The 20,104-nt window shown below is 35.7% G+C and overlaps 1 protein-coding gene across 1 annotated transcript in view; it reads left to right on the top strand.

Moving 5' to 3' along the window:
- The first annotated feature begins 1,389 nt into the window (after positions 1 to 1,389).
- Positions 1,390 to 20,104, top strand: part of ORC5 (origin recognition complex, subunit 5) — a 53,553-nt gene continuing 34,838 nt past the window's right edge. Inside the window, exons 1-5 of the mRNA XM_004676913.2 lie at positions 1,390 to 1,537; positions 4,656 to 4,748; positions 8,101 to 8,298; positions 13,125 to 13,199; positions 15,857 to 15,968. Coding sequence (XP_004676970.1) covers positions 1,466 to 1,537; positions 4,656 to 4,748; positions 8,101 to 8,298; positions 13,125 to 13,199; positions 15,857 to 15,968 — 550 coding nt within the window. The 5' untranslated portion in view covers positions 1,390 to 1,465. The remainder of the gene's footprint in view (positions 1,538 to 4,655; positions 4,749 to 8,100; positions 8,299 to 13,124; positions 13,200 to 15,856; positions 15,969 to 20,104) is intronic.

Below are 20,104 nucleotides of genomic sequence, written 5' to 3'. Positions count from 1 at the left end.
ATTATTTACTTAAAATCCTGTTGAGTGCTATAAAAATATAGTGTTATTGTTATAGGGCACCCTAATGTGAATTGGGTTGTCTGTCTGTGGGCCCTCACCAACGTGCTTAAGATTCAATCTTACTGCAGACAGCACACAATAAGATTCAATAATGGGTTTATTTACATTGAGAAAGGTAAAGGAACAACCCAGGGAAAAAGAGAAATACAAGTTAACTAGAATATCCTATCAGTTCTGCTAACTTGGGCTCCAATAGCACACTGAAAACTGATCAAGAGCTAAATCACCAGGCTCCAACCACCAGGCCAAGAGCCTGAAGCCCCCATATTCAGTTTTATCTCAATCTGGCTGCTCAGCTCCATCCTCACATCCCAGAGTGCTTCTGGGTATTAATGAGATTTGTAGTTCCAGTATCTGGAGTGGGGGTGGAGTCCATGAAACCTGTCTCTGTTACACTATGAGAGTGTATAGTTCAATCTAGGTTGGTAATGGCTAGCTTTCCTTAGGGAGAAACAAAGATTCGATGATGGTCTCACTGAATCCTTTATTAAGCCTCAAAAGTACTCAGAAAACTGAGTGTCAACTTTAAAAATAATTTGGACTGGATTTGAGGTCCTGAAACCTCTTGGTTGAGACCACCGATTCAATTTCTAAGCCTCTTTCACGACATATTTTTTTCTCCTTCTATATTTATTTATTTAAACAATCCCCTAGTGTCTGGTTTCTATCAGGTGTTTCATGCGTGAAAGCCTTACGGTAGCATTGTTTTTACTCCTGTGGCTAATGCGACAGACTACCATTGTAGTCTCCTAGAAGAGAGAGGCGAAGTAGTTTCAGATTTTTTTTTTCTTGGACTTGAATGAAAAACAGTAATTCCAAATCGTTCATTCATCATTACACGTCCCCCCCCCCCCCTTCAAGCACCAGAAGCCACAAATTTCCCACAGCTTCTCAAAAGAAAACCTCCATCTTTTAAGAATACTGGTCATCTAACCCTGCCTTCCTGTAAAGAGATGAAGCTTCTTGCGCACCTTCTCATCCTCTATGCAGCTACATGACCAAAGCTATTACTTTAAAATTCAGGGTATCCCAGAATTCGAAGGTGATTGGAGACCACAGCGACCCCTTAGGTCTTTCTAGGCCTTCTGCTGTTCGTCCATCCTCATATCTTCTTGGGTTTGGGGTGGGAAAAGCCCGGACAATAGATTGCACGGTACAAAAGCACCGTTCACTAATCAGCTCTGAAAAGGACATAGCCTAGCAACGGCCACCGCGGGAGACTAGGGCGGGGGAGGGAGAACGCTCGGTGCGCGCTGACGTCACGGAGACGCATAGCCACGTCGGCCCCTCCCATAACCCCTTGAGTCGGGTTTCCGGCGGGAACGCAGACCGAGGGCTGAGGGGAAGCTGTGGCTCGTGTCGCCAAGTCCCTCGCGGGCAGCGCTGCTCCCTCGTACTAGCCACAATGCCTCACTTGGAAAACATGGTGCTTTGTCGAGAGTCCCAAGTGTCCACTTTGCAGTCCCTGTTTGGAGAGGTACTGTCAAACTATCGTTTCTCTTCCAAATCGTGGAGGCAGGGTCTTGGAAACGTTTCAATTTTCTGACGCTTGTGTTTGTATTAAGGGGCAGTAACTGTTCACTTTTTGCGTTGACAGAGGGGTTGCAGTGGGTCTACCCCACTTCTAAATCCAGAGTAATTTCTAATTAGTCCCCGTCTCTGCTGGACCTTGGCTCTGAATTTTACACAGGCCACATTTTTGAGGTGCTTATTCTCCTATTCCGACGGAACGGGATTTTATACAGCTTGTAGACGTTTGCAATTCTTTTATGCAAGTATAAGTTCCTACATTTCAGCGATGTAGTTGGGGTAATTTAAGTGCGAGCAGTCGGTTTTCAAGACCAGAGAGAACTACGTGGTGCTGCAGGTTTAAAACTTCCGCAGCTTTTGCAGAGTTGTTGAAGCCCTAAAGAGGTTGGAGTCTGGGCTTCCTGAGTGGCAGTTCAGATGATCCCCAAGAAAAGAGGTAGAGTGTCTTCCTCGGGTGGACACCTCTAGGGTGTGTATTCCTTATGTAAAAGATGGCGTTACCAATTCAAAACAACCTTTTTGTTATATTCTGGTGATCTTTTGCTTCAGGCTATAATTTTGACTTGTAATTAATCAGGCTTGAATTTAACCTGTAAAGAGAGTAAAAGCGAGATTAGGGTTATGCCCTTTATCCACTTCCTCTCACCCTCCCTCACCCCTCACCCCCTTGCTTTCTTAAGTATTTTCATCCAATTGGAAATGGTGAATGGCTCTTCAGGTGGCCTATGAAGTATTAGTGGATGCTGCACCCTCCTTTTAAAGGAACATGTTAGGGAACTAAGAGGTTAATGACTATCTTCTGTCAGTTTCAGATTATAATATTTTCAGTGATATTAGCCATATTATCATTGAAGCATTTTTGTGGTTATATTCTGTACATTCCTTCCCTGGTTGATAAATTTCCAGCCAGAAGTGCTTCAACTGATGAAGTGTATTGGCAGATAGGGATGAGATGTAATATTGACTTGGTAGTAGTATGTGAAGGGTTTGGGCTTTACAAATCATGTTTGACAGCAGTAATATCCCTTGTACTGTGCTTGTGGGAGATAGAAATATAAAAACGTGGTTCATATTTCTAAGAAGAGTCATTTGTTTAGCATTAAGTATATACTATGCATGTTCTCTGTAGGGCACCGTGCCAAATCTTGACTTACTACAATTTATTTTATGTTAGAGGTTTCTGAAGATGAAAAGGTAAGTAGCAGTGTGAAAGTTCAATGCAATTCTAGGTAGCAAGGGGAAGGATGAGACAGTAGTAAGCACCAAATAATATATGCAGTCAACTGTGGCAGGATTCTAGAAAAGGAGACTTTTTCAAATTTGTTTATTTTTAAAGATTTATTTATGCCAGAGGTACAGGGACGGTGAGACGATTCACCAGAGACAGAGTGGGGCGCAGAACAGGCAGACTGAGGAATTACACTGCTGAGGGGAGCAGTGGGCGAGTTAGGAGAGGCCTGCCAGGCCATGTGGGTCACCCTCCTGGCCAGGGATCAAACTCCTGAGGTTGCTGCTTCTAGCTTAGCTTCATAATGCTGTGCTTTAATCCATTGCATCAATAGGGAGGGCCCGAAGAGATTTTTTTTTTTTTGAAGATTTATTTATTTATGCATACAGAGCTGGGGTACAAGCCAGAGGTACAGGGGCCGTGAGAAAATTCACCAGACACAGAGTGGGGAGCAGAACAGGCAGATCTACAAAGTACTCTGCTGAGGGGAGCAGTGGGTGGGTCAGGAGGTGTCTGCTGCGCCATGTGGGTCACTTCGGGGCAGGTGGAGATCAACTCACGCTGAAGTGGCTTTAGCTTCCCAGTGCTGTTTTAATCCACCGTGCCACCATGGAGGGCCCAGAAAAGGAGATTTTTAATGTAGCTTGGAAAAATTTTCTGAAAGACTGTCGCGAACTTCTCTTTAAATACTGAAATATACTATTTGGATAGCAGAGATGCTCAACAAGCATGTATTTAGTTCCTTGTACAGAATTTTGAGCTAGTTAATTTGTAAGATTGCTACATAAACCTTTTAAAATGGCTTTTATGTATCAAAACATATATTTTTAGCCTGTATTTAGCATTGAAATTGTTTTTGCCATAGGCATAAGCCATTCAGAAAGATTATTCCTGCATAAGTCTGAGTTCCTGATTTGTCTTGCAAAAGGAAATGTGTAATTAGTGGCTAGAATAAATTAAATGTTTGTGACTACTATTGTACTAGATGATTATAGAAACTTTCATGAAAATTGCATCATCTAATTTTCTTGTAATTATTTTTAAAATGTTTGTCTTTCCATTACATTATGAACTCCTCCGAAACAGATTTGTACTTCTTGAGTCACCATAGTTTTCAACATTTTGTAGGTGTTTAACAAATGTGCATTGAGTGAATGAATATAAAGCATAGTTAGAATACTGGCTAGATCAATGGAGGGGCCTTTGATAATTTTTTACTTTTTTTTTTGCTGGACACTTAATGTACTATGTGAAGACCTTGCAAATAATTATTTGTAATATATGCTCTGTCCATTTTATCTGATGACATGTATACTTTTAGGCCAAGGTAAATATAGTGTGCATAATTCAGAGGTTTTTTTAAATTCAAAGTGTTTTATGAGTTTTCCTCATAAAAACAGAGGACTCCTTTTCACCCTGTCATTAAATATGCTTAATATAAAAATGTATAATTGAAGTTGCAGGGTTAGATTCTTCATAAAATGGTTAAGATAAAAATTAAGTATTGTCATAATTTTCCTTGAAAAATATCTCAGATCTATAAATCTGAAAATATAAGTATTTGTATAAATAGACCTATACAGTAACAAGAAGTATAAATATGTGGTTTTACACACACACACATAAATACACCAAATGTAGTTTTTCAGGAATTGAAATTTTTATCAGAAAGTACTATAGTTAAAGTCAAGTAAGTGTGATGTGTAATGATAAAATCCACCTTATGATCACTGTTGAAATATTTTGGATTGAATATTTTATCACATACAACTCTATCATGGGTTGATATTTCTGTTTTGTATTTATGGGCTGTTATTTTTTTCTCTCTCTCTCTTAGAGACATCATTTCAGCTTTCCATCCATTTTTATTTATGGTCATACTGCCAGTGGAAAGACTTACGTTACACAAACCTTGTTAAATACTTTAGAGGTAAGACTAACCCCAAACTCTTTGTTAAGTAATTTCTATTCAGAATGTTAAAACTGGAAGGGAAAGTAATTTCTACTCAGAATGTTAAAACTGGAAGGAATCTGAGAAATTGTTTAATCCACTTTTCTTTGAAGGAGTATCTTTTATTTGGCCAACATTTGTTTGACTGTTTTAAAAGACTAAACTTCAGAAGTCATTGTTAGCTAATTTGAGACTTGATGTTAGAAAGTTACGTTTTAAGCTGAGTAATATTTCCCCTCTGTTCACTTTTATTATATGACTGATAACATTTGTGGTAAAACATATAGTAATAAATTTAAAAGTACATTAAAATCGGTTTCTTTTCTGTTGTATTTATTATAATCACCAGTTTATTATATGCCACAATCTATAAACAGTCTGTTAGATACTTGTAATTAATCTCCACAAATACAAAACTGAGTTTACGCTGCCTTTCCCAAATTGCCTATCATGATGGTCTTGCCACTCCCACAGATGTCTAAAACTGCTCTTTCCTGTTTCCTCATCCTTGCTCTTTCAGTAAGTTGAACAAGTAAACATCTTCTATTGATTCCACATCATTAATGTCTTAACTTCAGTTACCTTTAATTTTAGCTGTTGCTACGATTTCATTTTTATTTACCACGGTTTCTTTCATGTATTTATATAGCAGTTTCCTAATGCAATCTGTTATTCACCCTACAACTACATACTTACTGCAGATCTTCAGGAAACTGTCAATTTTTTGCCTGATATATATATATATATATATATATATATATATAAGAATTTCATAAATTGAACTCAGTTTATTTTTTTTTATTTTTCAAAGATTTATTTTATTTATTTATGCCTATAAGAACTGACTTGTAGACCAAAAGTGCCAAGGGGTAAGAGGATTCACCAGAGACAGAGTGGGGATATAGAACAGGTGGATGTACTGAAACACATTCCTGGGGGGAGCAGCTGGAAAAACAGTAGAGGTCTGCTGTGCCAATTAGGTCAAGTTCCTGGCCAGGGATTGACTGGCTCAGCTGACTATAGCTTGATAGTGCTGAGACTTCAACCTTTGTACCACCAGGGAGGCCCAAATTTATCTGTCATAATGTTATATTAATAGTTAAACGGTTTGGGCTGTAGAATCTGGCCCACTCATGTTCTTCTGGATTCACCACTTAGTGCTTTCCCTATCTGAAAAGTAGGGCTAATAGAGACCACACATGGAATTGTTGAAAATTAAATGAGTTAATAGGTGAAAGATGCTTACTGTAATTTTTAATATATGTTCAACACTTAGTAGAGTGCCATATCTTTTTTGTATCTTAAAGATGGGTAAACATTTTCTTAAGATCTCATAGTAACTACTTTAGGCTTGTTGGCAGTACAGTTTCTATTATAACTGCTAAACTCTGCCTTAATGTGAAAGAAGCTATGGGCAGGATCCGATGGACTTGTCTGTGTTCTAATATAGCTTTTGTTATAAATAGATGACCGGTAGACTGTAGTTTGGTAATCCTAGTTCTAAGCACTCAAGTATGATATTTTGTATGGCATGCTGAACTGTTTAAAGTTCCTGCTCTTAATTTCAAGCCTTGGCATGTACTCCTCCCTCTGGCTTTCTTATATTTCTCACACCATTTCTACTATCCTGTTGCTTAAAGATTGTTTTTTTATTCTTCTGCTTAAAGTGAAGGAAGACTTCCCTCATCTTAGCCTGTTAGATGCCCCTGTGTTGTGCAACCTCAGCACTCTGTGCTTATTTAGTCCTCTCAGCTGTGATCTCTGTTTATGCTTCCTGGTTTCTTGACATTCTCCCAGCAACATGTACAGTGTTTTGCTTATATCAACTTGCAGATTTTAGCCTTTGATCTTGAAAATCTTCTCTGCTTTTACAAAAAAAGAAAAATAGATGCTCAGATTTCATAATCTGTGTGAGCAAGGTATGGGTCCGGCATTCACATTCTAGAATTTCCTATATAAAGAATCAAAGGAAGTATCAAGCACACACCACACACACACGAGTTAAAAAGCATGAAAAGCAAATAAGGGAGGTCCATCTTTAAGGTTTCATTTCACTTTTTAATTCATTAAAGTTTTTTCTGCTATTCAAACACTTTAATAAATGGTAATTATCACTATCTCTGATACAGGTACACAGAAGATAATTTGCTGCCCCTAAAGGTCATGGGTAGTACACAGATAGCAGTAAGCAAGACAGTTATTCAAGCTGTATTATGGACTCTAGTACATAAAGGAATGGGGGTAAAGGAAGTCAGCAAAGTCTAGTTAAACTCTGCCTAAATAAACTGTAATATAATTATCATGAGAGAAAGAAAGGCCTTATGGGTGTGATTTATCACTAAAAAGATGTGCTGGTTCCATTTGTGTTAAATTCCACGGGTTACCTTCCTCTGAGTAATCGATACTGCTATTAAGATTTCATTCTGAGAACAGTCTATATTTCTGAGGAAGTCTTTTTGCTTCCTTCTTTTTGAAACATCTCCATTTTAATAGTTCTCTAAATGAAGAGCTAGTTCTCAATTCTCATAAGAGGATTATTATGATTTCTGACTCTTAAAGTTATTTTTGATAATTCCTTCACTGGGTTCATTCATTATTAAGGTTATTACCTTAAATTTTTAAATATGAAATTTCCACAAAGAATTTTAACATTCCAATGAACTTGAGTTTCTTCATTAGATTTCTGTGTAGGAAAATGTTTTGAATTTCTATGGAAAACAAATGGCCAATAGTTGAAGTGAGTTTAATTGAGGAACTGTTTTTACAAAGGTTGAATCAGTATCAGGGAACCAATAAAGGACGATGAAGCACTGAGAATCTTTATTTATTTTTTTAAAGATTTATTTATGCATCCAAGAGCTAGGGTATAGGCCAGAGATGCAAGAGGATAAAAGGATTCACCAGAGACAGAGTGGGGTGCAGAACAGCACTGAGAACCTTTGTTTTCCCCAACCTGAATGGGCCACAGGAGCTGTTACCAGACCCCATCAGGAGCTGTAACCTTAGATGAGGGACTGCCCAACTGGAATTGTGGCCTTTGGTAGAAGAATGTACCCATTCTCAAACTTTGGACCATTGAGGGGGAGGAATGGAGTCAAGGGAATAAATAGTAAACTTTTCTCTCTTACCAGTCTTTTCCAGCCCCTTGCTGGTTCCTCCAGTTAGAATATAATATCCACTAGAGTTAGTGTAGGTGGTAAAGCACGTAGTCTAAAGCTTCCTGGAACACAGAGCAGGTTGAGAATGGTGGGTTATGGATTTAGAAGGGCAAATGGGGATTCAACAAAGCCATTATTGTATATATTTTCTATTTACCTTTTTTTTTTTTTAGCTCCCACATGTCTTTGTGAATTGTGTTGAATGCTTTACCTTGAGACTGCTTTTAGAACAAATTTTAAACAAGTTGAGTCATCGTTCTTCAGAGGATGGTTGTTCTACACAAATAACCTGTGAAACGTTTAATGACTTTGTTCGTTTATTTAAACAAGTAACCAAGGCCGAAAATCTCAACAATCAGACTGTATATATTGTAAGTAATTTAATTTCATTGTATCATCTCTCACTGAAAACTGATTTGCTTATTAACTAATTTGTGTATTTGTTTTGAGTGTTATTGCATATAATGTGTTGCAAAAAGTGCTTTGGAATAAAACAATATATTTCTTACCCAGAGGGAGCTTCAGTTTAATGGGAAAGTTAAGACACATATTCATATGTGGTAAGCGATAACTAAGGCACTTCTCGTCTATCTTTATGAGGTGATAGCGGTTTAGATCAAACTAAAATGAGTAGTAGGAAAAATCTATAGAAGAGGAATTTCATATAGAGATAAGCAAAGGCATGTAGGTGGAAAAGAGGTCAGGGAATGCCAAATACTATAGTTTCAAGTTATAAAGGAGAAAAACTTAGAGCAGTAGGTGGGGGCAGATCATGGAGTGTTTTTAAAACTGTGCTAAAGTACTTTATTTAATTTAATGTTGGCTAGATCATTGTAGTAGCAGTAGAGATGGTAAGAAATGATTTTGACATATTTTGAATGAAAATTGATAGAATTTTCTGATAGGTTGGGTATTATTTTCCAAGCCCAATATAATCAAGTAGGAAAACATTAAAGTTTTGCAGGTTTTCTGCATAAGATACTTTGTAGAGTGAATCTACAGACTGTTCAACTATTTGGATTGGTAAGCATCACTACTTAGGAAATAATACAAAAAGATGTCTGAGAGTATTTTCTAGTTTGTAAATTAGCTTACAAATTAGATGCCTTCATGTAAGTCATAAAAAATATTTGAGATCTGAATGAAAGTTTTTTTACTTCTTGAATATTAGTTATCTGATAATCGCTTTTGAAGAAGCATATTAGAATCCACAGAAATCATTAATTATAGTCGATTAGCTATCAGATCAGAAAAATGAACTATTCACTGCTTTAGCTTTGTGTTTTGCATTAAAATGGGTATAAAAATGGGCCAATTTATTTGAATTAATTGTGTCCTGGATTAGAGAAGGAAAATTGCATAATACAAAGTGCAGAAACTAGCAGTAAATAATTTTAGGAATAAAATAATCTTAAATTGATTACTCTCATACATTGTTTCAAGCTCTCAATAAAATTGATACAAAACAATTAGTGCTATACAAGGAAATGATGTTATACTTTCTGCATTTTAATTTTATTCATAATTTAAAGTTATAATTTGCAATAATATTAAAGTATAAATTTAACAATATTTTCTTGGACGAAGGGTCATTTCAGTTTTGGGAAAAATTCTACATGAACCTAGATGATCTTGCTAGGAAACTATCATTATTACTAGGGTCATAAGCTAGGAAAACTTTCATTAGCTAGGAAACTATCATTACTACTAGGGTCTTTTCAAAAAGACACAGAAGCACATGAATAGTATTGTTAAAATGTATGTACTAGCCAAACCCATTGGTAAACTATGTTATAAAGCTAAAGTAATAAAACCATTATGGAACTGGTTTAAAAATAGATTTGAGAGTCCAGAAGTAAACCTTTGTATATATTATGAATTAATATTTGAACAGTGAGTCAAGAATACTCAATTGGAAACAGACAGTCTCTTCAATAGATGAACTAGGAAAATTGAATGAACACATGGAAACGATTGAAATTAGATCTCTGGCTTAAAGTTCATAATTTGTAAGAATTAACTCACACTATATTGAAGAATTACAGTAGCTGAAACTATAAACTCATTTTTTGGATGTGACATCAAAAATGCAAGAAACAAAGGCAAAATAATTGGACAACATCAAACTTAAAAAGTTTTAGCAAAGGAAATCATTAATAAAATGAAAAGGCAGTCTACCAAATGGAGAGAATATTTATAAATCATGTATCTGATAAGGTCATTAATTTCTAAAATATATAAAGAGCTCATACAACTCAATAGCATAAAACAAATCTGATTAGAAAGTGGCCTGAAGACCTCAACCGACATTTTTCCAAAGAAGGCATGGAAATTGAGTCTAGGAAAATAGTTGACATCACTAACCATCAGGAAAATGCAAATTGAAACCACCATGACTTATTGCACACCTGTTAAAAGAATCCTTTTACACTGAAAAGGGTATTTGTAATACAGCTGTTAAGAAAATGGTGTAACCATTATGAAAAACAATATGGAACACCTCAAACAACTAAAGCTTCAACTTTCTATATGATCCAGTAGTCTCACTTCTAGATTAGGGCCCATGTTCATTGCAGTATTATTGACATTAGCTAAATTAATGGCAGCAAACTAAATTGTCAGTGGATGAATGGATAAAGAAGATGCATTTTATATATATGTATGCACATGCACATAGGATATTATTCAGCTGAAAGAAAGAAGGCAGTCCTGTCATTTAGGACAACATAGATGGACTTTGAGGACATTATTCTAAGTGAAATAACTTAAACAGAGAAAGATAAATACTCTATGATCTCATTTATATGTGAACTTTAAAATCGTTGAACACATAGTAACAGAGTAGGATAGTGTTGCCAGGATCTGAAAGGTGGATAAAATATGTACAAGTTGGCCAAAGAGTATAAAACCTCCAGTTAAAAGATGAATAAATCATGGGGAATCTAATGTACACCATGGTGATTATAGTTAATGATATTGTATTATATACTTGGAAGTTGTGAAGAGAATAAAGTAGATTTTAAATGTTTTCACTCAAAGAAGAAATAATAATGTGACTAATAAGATGTTAGCTAACTCTGTGGTGGTATGGTATTCATTTTTTAATATGTAACAAATTCACATGATGTATACCTAACACCTGTGCAGTGTTCTTATGTCAGTTATATTTCAGTAATGCTGGGAGGAAAAAAGATGCAGAAGCCAATATAAAGGGTTTTCATTGGCACAGTTTGACCTTCAAAATGAATGATGAATTTAATGGATGGAAGCACAGTAGATAAGTGAAAATCTATGAATTTATAATGATAAAATATATAAAGCAACACAAAATACTTTGAGTACAGTATGGGTTTAATAGGATACTGCAGTAGACTGAATAATGACCTCTGAAGATTTCAGTACTAATCCTCAGAATTTGTATATTATCTCATTTGGAAAATGGGTCATTGCAAAAGTGACTGATTTACGGGTCTTGAAATCTTTGCTTGGATTATCTGGGTGGATCTGAGATCCAATAAAACATGTCTATGTGAGAGAGATGGGGAAGATTTGATTATACCACATACGCAGGAGAAAAGGCCAGGTAACAAGCAGGGGAAAGGAGACTGAGTGAGGATTTGAAGATGCTACCCTGAGGACTGGAGTGATGGTTTCCACAAGCCAAAGAACCTGGCAGCCACTAGAAGTGGAAGAAGCAAGGTATCATTTCTACTCCAGAGGTGTTAGAACACACTCCTGCCAATATGTTGGTGGTAGCCTGGGGAAACTGACTTCAGACCTTCAGAACTGTGAGAGAACAGATTTTTTTAGTCTGATTTAAGCCATTAGTAGCCACAGAAAACTTAATACAGACTCAAACGCATTCTGAAAATTGATATATATATATATAAGGAATAAAGCAATGTGTTTAATGACACTGCAGCGATGCAGTCAGCAATGCAGAATACAGGAAATGATATACAACAGATGATCTTAAAGGACAGAAAAAGTGAGGAAGATGGTTATAATTTAAAACAAACTTAGAAGACAGACCACATACAATAAGTTGCAATATATGGACCTTTTTGGATTCTGAAATCAAATAAATCAACCCTGAGAAGATGTGTATGAGTCAAATGGAAAATTTTGAGTACTGGTTATTAGAAGATATTAAGGAATATTGTCAGTTTTTTAAGGCAAGATAATGCGGTGGGTATGTTTTATTAAAGTCCTCGTCTCTAAGAGCTACAGACTGATACATCTACAGATGGAACGGTGTGTTTGTGACTTAGCTTAAATATTTCATCAAGATGGTAGAGGGGAAAAGTGAGGTATAGAAGAAGCAAAATTGGTCATGTTAATATTTGTTGGGGATGCATGAAATAAATGTGGAAGTTCATGCCACTAATGTTCCTATTTTTTTGTATATTTTAAAATTTCCATAGTAAAAAGTGAAAAGGTAGACTAAATATTTTAGATAGTGCTTTTAAGAACTTGACTTCTTTATGTGCTGATGAATGATCTTTTGAAGCAGGTTTTCTTCTTTTTACATGTTTTTTCTCATAGAAATTTCAAACATATAATGAGAATAGTGTAATGTACCCCAATGAATTAATCACCCAAATTCATATAATTACCTATAAATATGTAGTCAGATTTATGTCCTCTGTATGGTTATATCTATACATATATATTTATATACCATATCTACTATGTATGTCATGTTATGCTATATATAAATATATATACACTGCATCTGGCAGAGATATACTCACTATTGCTAAAACATAAGGCCTTAAAAAAAATCATATTCCCTCCCATACACTGAATAGACTTTAATCTTTTTTTGCGTAATCAATTAAATAGGACTAGCATATAGTTACAAATTTTAAACAAAATTTCTGCATACAGTGCATATAATTGTATTTCTTATACCTAAGAATATGTCTTTAATGTAGCTTATATCATCCTTTTGATAGTATACTTATAAAAGAAACCTTTTAAATGTAGCTATGACTCATTTTCCATGTAAAAATTTGGTTTAAAATATGCTGTAAGTTATCTGTATTGTAACTATTTGAAATGTCTTCTATTAATACAAAAGTAAATAAGTTAAAACATAAGTTTTTTTCTTTTTAACATGGAAAATTCAAGGCTTGCATTGTGGAATATGCTATATAAATTTGTAAATTTTGATGCTACTTTTTTTTTAAATAAGGTTCTAGATAAAGCAGAGTATCTAAGAGACATGGATGCCAATCTTCTGCCTGGATTTCTTAGGTTACAAGAATTGGTAAGTAACATAAGAGAGTCTTTTCCCTCTGCAGACTTATCAGTAGATCATATTATCAATTATTTTAATTTTCCTGATCTAGGTAAAAAATTATATTTTAATATAATTTTAATTTGCATTTCTCTGTATTAAGTAAAGATGAGCATTTTTCTTAAAGTAAAAGCACTTTGTGACTTGGTAAAGTGTATTCTTCAATTATTTTTGCTCTTTATTTTTAAGTATAAAGTGGTTAACCCTGCTTTCTACTAAAAGATTTTAGGTGTTTTCTAGAAGAAATGAGGGGCTAGAGTTTGAACTCTTTGCAAGGAAAGTTTATTTAAAAATCTATCTTTTCATCTTAGTATTTTTTAAAAAAGAGTATGTTTATTCTAAATCACCTGGGGTTCTAGCTCATGACCACTGAGTATAAGGACCAGCTTTGTTTTTCCAGTTATAATTGTGCTGGCATTGAATAGTGTTTTAATACTACTCTGTCATGATCTAGTGAGAAAAGAATCAGGGTGGACCTAGTACACATATATCAGAGGAAAGTCAAGTATTGTGGTGAAAACAGGGTTTTGCAGTAGTTTGAATAAAGAAAGCCCATGAGAAAATTCAGTGTTCACCAATACCAGTTTGTACAGGGATACAAATTCAAAAGAAATGTGACTGCTTCTGGTTAATACAACATTCACAAAGTGAGCAAAACATAGTTTTAGCAAAAGAGTACCATTCATCATACCGAGCTGTTTTAAATTTTATTAGCTTTGTAATTTTGTTTTAACTTGCAAATAAATTTTGATCTTAAAATTTTGTAAGTGCTTTCAGTATGAATACTTTATACCTGCCTCGTTTTATGTCTGTATTATGTATTGAGTAATTATAAAAAAAATTAAATAGTTGAGGAAACAGTGCATAGACCATTCCCACTTTTGTAGTGTTAAATACATTTTTATTCAAGTTTGAGAAACTGCTAGAAGGTCAGAGAGATTTTCCAAGTGCCACTGAAAAGAAATCTTTGTGTGCTTAAGGCTGTCTCCTAAAATTCACTTTTAGTAGAACTCATAATAGAGTACAGATGCGAAGAGGACAATATGAGAGTAAGTGAAGCTCTTGGTGGGCTAGTCTGTGTTTCTTCAAAATCTAACCTTTTCCAGTTTAATTAGCTTTTGGCATTTTACTGCAGAAACCAAGGACCTTTCCTTTCTTTATACTGTTTGTTTTGTTTTTGCCTTTCTTCTTCCACTATTTCCCTTTGCTTTGCTTTAGGACTATGGGTAATATCCATATTGCATCCTTGCTGTCCTCTTGTTCTTTCAGTATAGTTTACCATATGTTTTCTCGTCATACTTGCCAACAATGAGTATGTTTACTATAGGTAGGGCTCTCATTTTTTTCTTTTAGTTTTAATTGTGGAAATTTTCCAAAGAAAATTAAAAAAGATTCATAGTATTCTCAACTCTACAGGAAAAGAAAATAATTGTTACCACATTTCTGAAAAAACACTTGATTTTTAAAATGTGTTTTATTTAAGAAAACTAGAGCAAAATAATTCCTCATTTTTAATTTTAAATATTTATCTGAATAAAATGAAGTTTAAATTTAGATATCATTGTATATTGAAAATACTTTCAGAGCAACAGATGAGAACATTGCTAACTTAAAATCCTTTCAGGCTGATAAATTCTTTTTTTTTGCTAAGATTTATTTATTTATGCATAGAGTACTGGGGTACAGTCCAGAGATGCAGGGGCGGTGAGAGGATTCACCAGAGACAGAGTGGGGAACAAATCAGGCAGATTGACAAACGAAGTACACTGCTGAGGGGAGAATCGGGTGAGACAGAAGAAGTCTGCTGCGCCATGTGGGTCACCTCTGGGGTGGGATAGAAACAGCAGCACTAAAGCAGCAGCACTGAAGTGGCTGTAGCTAACTTGCAGTACTATGTTTTAAACTTCTTGCCACCAGGGAGGGCCCTGATAAATACTTTTTTTTTTTTTTTTAACCTCAGTATTTTTTTTAAAGATTTATTTATTTATTCATACAGAACTGGGGAGTAGGCTAAAGGTGCAGGGGCGGTGAGAGGTGTCACCAGAGATAGAGTGGGGAGCAGAACAGGTAGATAGATGAAGTATACTGCTGAGGGGAGGAGCCGGTGAGTCAGGAGATGTCTGGTGAGCCATGTGGGCCACCTCCGGGGCAGGGGGATCGAACATTCACTGAAGTGGCTGTGGCTAGCTTGCCGTGCTGAGTTTTAATCTGCTGTGCCACTAAGGGAGGGCCTGTTGAGAGATGTTAAGGTTTGCTTTTGTTTATTGATTGAAAGCTTATGATTCCTTTGAAAATTCTCAAAAAAGGTTTTGCCTTAATTATTACTCAACAAATGAATTTCTGAATTTCTTTGAAATAAATCCTTATATGACTATACTAGCATTCATGGGTAACTGAAGTATTGATTATCCCAAAAGTTTTATGGAAATTTCAAGTAATTATGCATGAAAATTTGCAAGTGGATGAGCTCCTTGATTAGGTGTTCTAAATGTGGCTTATTAATATGCAAATAATTTGTTATATGTTGGAACTCTGCTGGATTTATTTGAAAGAAAAATTCAAATGGAATTACTGCTCTGATTAATTTTTTTAAATGGATATTTACTTTTATTATCTTTCTTTTGCAGACAGACACAAATGTGACTGTTATCTTTCTGAGTGAAATTGTTTGGGAAAAATTTCGTCCAAATACTGGATGCTTTGAGCCGTTTGTCTTGTATTTCCCTGATTATAGCATAGGTAAGTTTTAAAGATTTTTTTTTCAGCCAAGCTTTTTTTAAAGATTAAACTAGCATGCTCAATGTTGATGTCTTTGTTAAATTTACTCTCAGCTAAAGTATCACTTACGTTTCTGCACTTACAGAGGTTTTATTTAGGTACTAAGGGATTATTCTTGTATAATTAATACATTGTTTTGGAATGAGTAATTCGTACATATTTGTGCTAAAGAATATTTTCAAATATTTTTAGTACAGTGAGTCATAGTTATTGTTGTAACATCCGTGCAAATAAAACTTTGTGTGGAAAAACCACTAAACTTGTATGGAAGTATTGTTAGCTAAGCACTATGTGGAATATATCTTTTTGGTTTTTTTTAAAGATTTATTTATTTATGCATAAAGAACTGGAGTACAGGCCAGAGGTGCAGAGGTGGTGAGAGGATTCACCAGAGACAGTGGGGAGCAGAACAGGCTGACTGATAAACTACACTGCTGAGAAGAGCAGTGGACAGGTCAGGAGATGTCTGCTGTGCCATGTTGTCACCCTCCTCCCCTTCCCCCCCCCTTGCCCCCAGGCAGGGATTAAACCCCTGCTGAATTGGCTTTAGCTTCTTAGTGCAGTGTTTTAACCTGCTGTGCCATCAAGGAGGGTTCAAATATATCTCCCCCACACCAAATCTCCTTTTCATTCATAGTATCAACTGCTCTCCTAAGTATATTCCTCTTTGGTATTATTTAATCTTAAATTTTATAAATCTTAATGATCGACTTTTGAAAAAAACCTAAGAGCTATTGCTCTATAGGTTAATACTGTGCTGTCATTATACCAAAAAAAAAAAAAAAAAAAAGGCACCCAGATATTTCTGATTCAGAGGTTATAACTGTGAAGCATAAAGTGTTTACCTGGCTGAAAATAATAACATCCCTTGACCTTGGCCTCATTAACACCATCCCTCTGAACTAATCAGCTATTAACATTCATTGTTAAAAGCAACATATTTTTGCCTGTTTTCACAAGAACAGCAATCAGATAACACCTACTGTCTTAGCTAATTAACTGAGATGGAAAAAAAAAGAACCTAAAGTAGAAATAGAAAGTCCTTATTTTCAGTAACTTCTTTGCCATGAAATCACAAAAGAAGAAGAAAAAAGGGTAGGGAGAAAAGGACTAAATTAAAGTGTATCATTAAAAAAATTACACCTATAGTCTCACTATTGGATGTTACGTTTTTTCATTACCTATGTAGGCTAAAGTACTGAAAGTTTATTTGGAATTTCAAAAATTATTAAAATGCTGATTTTTTAAATATTTGTGAGGTTGGATTTAAGTATAGTATGACTTGTAGATTTTGATTAAAAATTATAAAAATTAATAATACAAAACAGCTAGAATGGAAGAATTTGAAAACACAAAGTTATCTTACTAGTTTTCCAAAGTGTAGGCTCATAGATGTTTGAAAAGTTTATAATAATGAAATCAAGTTTGGTCTGATTATTAAATTTTAGGGATTTTTACATTTTTTAAAAGTAAAACACTATAGGGCCCTCCCTGGTGGCACAACGGGTTAAAGCACAGCACTAAGAAGCAAAGCAACTTTAGCATGAGTTTGATCCCTGCCCCAGAGATCCACATGGCAAGGCAGACCTCTCTTGATCCGCCCACTGCTCCCCTCAGCAGTGTACTTTGTCAGTCAGCCTGTTCTGCTCCCCATTCTGTCTTTGGTGAATCCTCTTATTGCCCCTGCGCCTTTGGCCTGTACCCCAGTTCTGTATGCATAACTAAATCTTTAAAAAAATAAAAAATAAAAAATTAATAGACACACAAAAGATATTCTAAAAGGAAATACTAATTGATGAGCTAAAATATAGTCAGAATAGTAAACGTGGAAAAACGTATAATCTTAGTTGGTAATGGCACCCAACCGTAACTTCATATATGTATCATCCTTGGGACTGTGGCATCTGATGTTCAAGACACCGTCACTTCTCAGCAGTGACCAGTAGGGGCCCAGTGTGGGTATCTTTGTTTCTGGTCTCTACCACATGCAGACTACCTACTGTTTGGGAAAGCATTTTTTTTTCTTCAGGTTGATTTTCATGCTTCTTCATCAGGTATTTGGTTTAGTTATTGTATCGGGATAAATAATGCTCCCGTACAATTTTAAATTCTCAGTTACATATTGTTTCCTACTTTACAGTCTTCATACTGTTCTCTGTTTTATTTCTGTATTATAAATTTCTATGATAATGAGTTATTATTACTGGACTTTAAAGAAATAAGAAGATAAGAAAGAAAATATCCTGCTTTTGTTGTTTATACTGCTTGAGATTTTTTTTTAACTTTTTGGATGTATAGCTGTATAATTTTACCTACTTTGTGAAATTTTCAGCCATTATTCAAAAACTATCAACTCACCCCTCCTATTTCTCTATGAATGGATTACATGTATATTAGACCACCTGAGACTATCCCTCCTAAGTATTTAAATTTCAGATTTTTTTCACTTTGTTTTATTTAGAATATTTGTTTTTTCTGTGTCTGAGTTAACCAACCTGTTTTCTTTTTTCTTACTTGTCTGCAGTTGAGTACAGATCTAATTATAATTTTTTTCTTTTTTCTTACTAGTCTGCAGTTGAGTACAGATCTCATTATACTTTTGTTTTCCTTTATGTCCTTGAGTGTCTGTTATTTATGCATAAAGAACTGGAGTATAGCCAAAGGTGCAGGGGCAGTGAGAGGATTCACTAGAGACAGTGGGGGAGCAGAACAGGCCGAATAACGAAGTACACTGCTGAGGGGAGCAGCGGGTGGGTCAGGAGAGGTCTGACTTGCCAAGTGGATCACCTCTTGGGTATGGCAGGGATCGAACTCATGCTGAAGTGGCTTTAGCTTGGAGCTGTTCTTTAACCAGCTGTGCCACCAGGGAGGACCCTAGTCCTATTACTTTTTTTTTTTCTTTTAAAGATTTATTTATTTGTACATACAGAACTGGGGTACAGGCCAGAGGCTCAGGGGCGGTGAGAGGCTTCACCAGAGACAGAGTGGGGAGCAGAACAGGCAGATCGACGAAGTACACTGCTGAGGAGAGCAGCGGGTGGGTCAGGAGAGGTCTGCCACACCATGTGGTCACCTCCGGGGCAGGCAGGATTCGAACTCATGCGGAAGTGGCTTTAGCTTTTCAGTGCAGTGCTTTAACCCGCTGCGCCACCAGGGAGGGCCAGTCCTATTACTTTTAACTGAGAGTTTGAAGGAACTATTAAAGGAGTGCAATAAGAAATGAATTACTAATTGATCTATGTATTATAACCAAGAAATTCTGAATAAAAGGTAATTGTTTCTCTTTAACATGCTTCCCACATCACATTATTTTGTTTTTGCCTTTGACCAGCTAAATCTATTTTACTTTTTTTTTTATTTTATAACAGTTTATTTTTACATCATTTTCTACATTTTTTTTTCCATCTCAATTGTAATCCCCGCAGGTTTCCCATCACCAAGTCATCCGTGTGCTATCACCATAATCCCGTGCACTTCCCTCCCCAACCCCCCATTTTTGATCCCATTCCCCACTCCACCCCCGCAAAATGTCTCTGGTATATGGTTGTTCATTATTTTTGTTATTTTCTCACCTGGTCCATTATACTCCTGCTATGAGTGAAACCATCCGGTATTTTTCTTTCTCTTTCTGGCTTATCTCACTAAGCATGATCTTTTCCAGCTCCATCCAAGTTGCTGCAAAAGACATGTGTTTCTTTTTTTTTGGTTGCTGAGTAATATTCCATTGTATGTATGTACCACATCTTTTTAATCTAGTCGTCTACTTTTGGGCATTTGGGCTGCTTCCATGTTTTTCCAATTGTAAATAAAGCAGCAATAAACATGGGGGTGCAGGTATCTTTTTCAATCTGTGTTTTTGTGTCTTTTGGGTAGATACCTAGGAGTGGGATTGCTGGATGGTAGGGAAGCTCCATGTTTAGCAGTTTGAGGAACCTCCAAGCAGTTTTCCATAGTGGTGTACTAGTTTGCATTCCCACCAGCAGTGCAGGAGAGTTCCTTTTTCTCCACATCCTCACCAACATTTGTTGTTGCTAGTTGTTTTAAGATGTGCCATTCTCACTGGAGTGAGGTGGTATCTCATTGTGGTTTTAATTTGC

The sequence above is a fragment of the Condylura cristata genome, unplaced genomic scaffold (assembly GCF_000260355.1).
Source record: "Condylura cristata isolate star-nosed mole 26May11 unplaced genomic scaffold, ConCri1.0 scaffold00005, whole genome shotgun sequence".
NCBI classification, from domain to species: Eukaryota; Metazoa; Chordata; class Mammalia; order Eulipotyphla; family Talpidae; genus Condylura; species Condylura cristata.
Note: the sequence above shows the minus strand (reverse complement) of the source record. Positions and strands in the feature narration are given on the sequence as shown.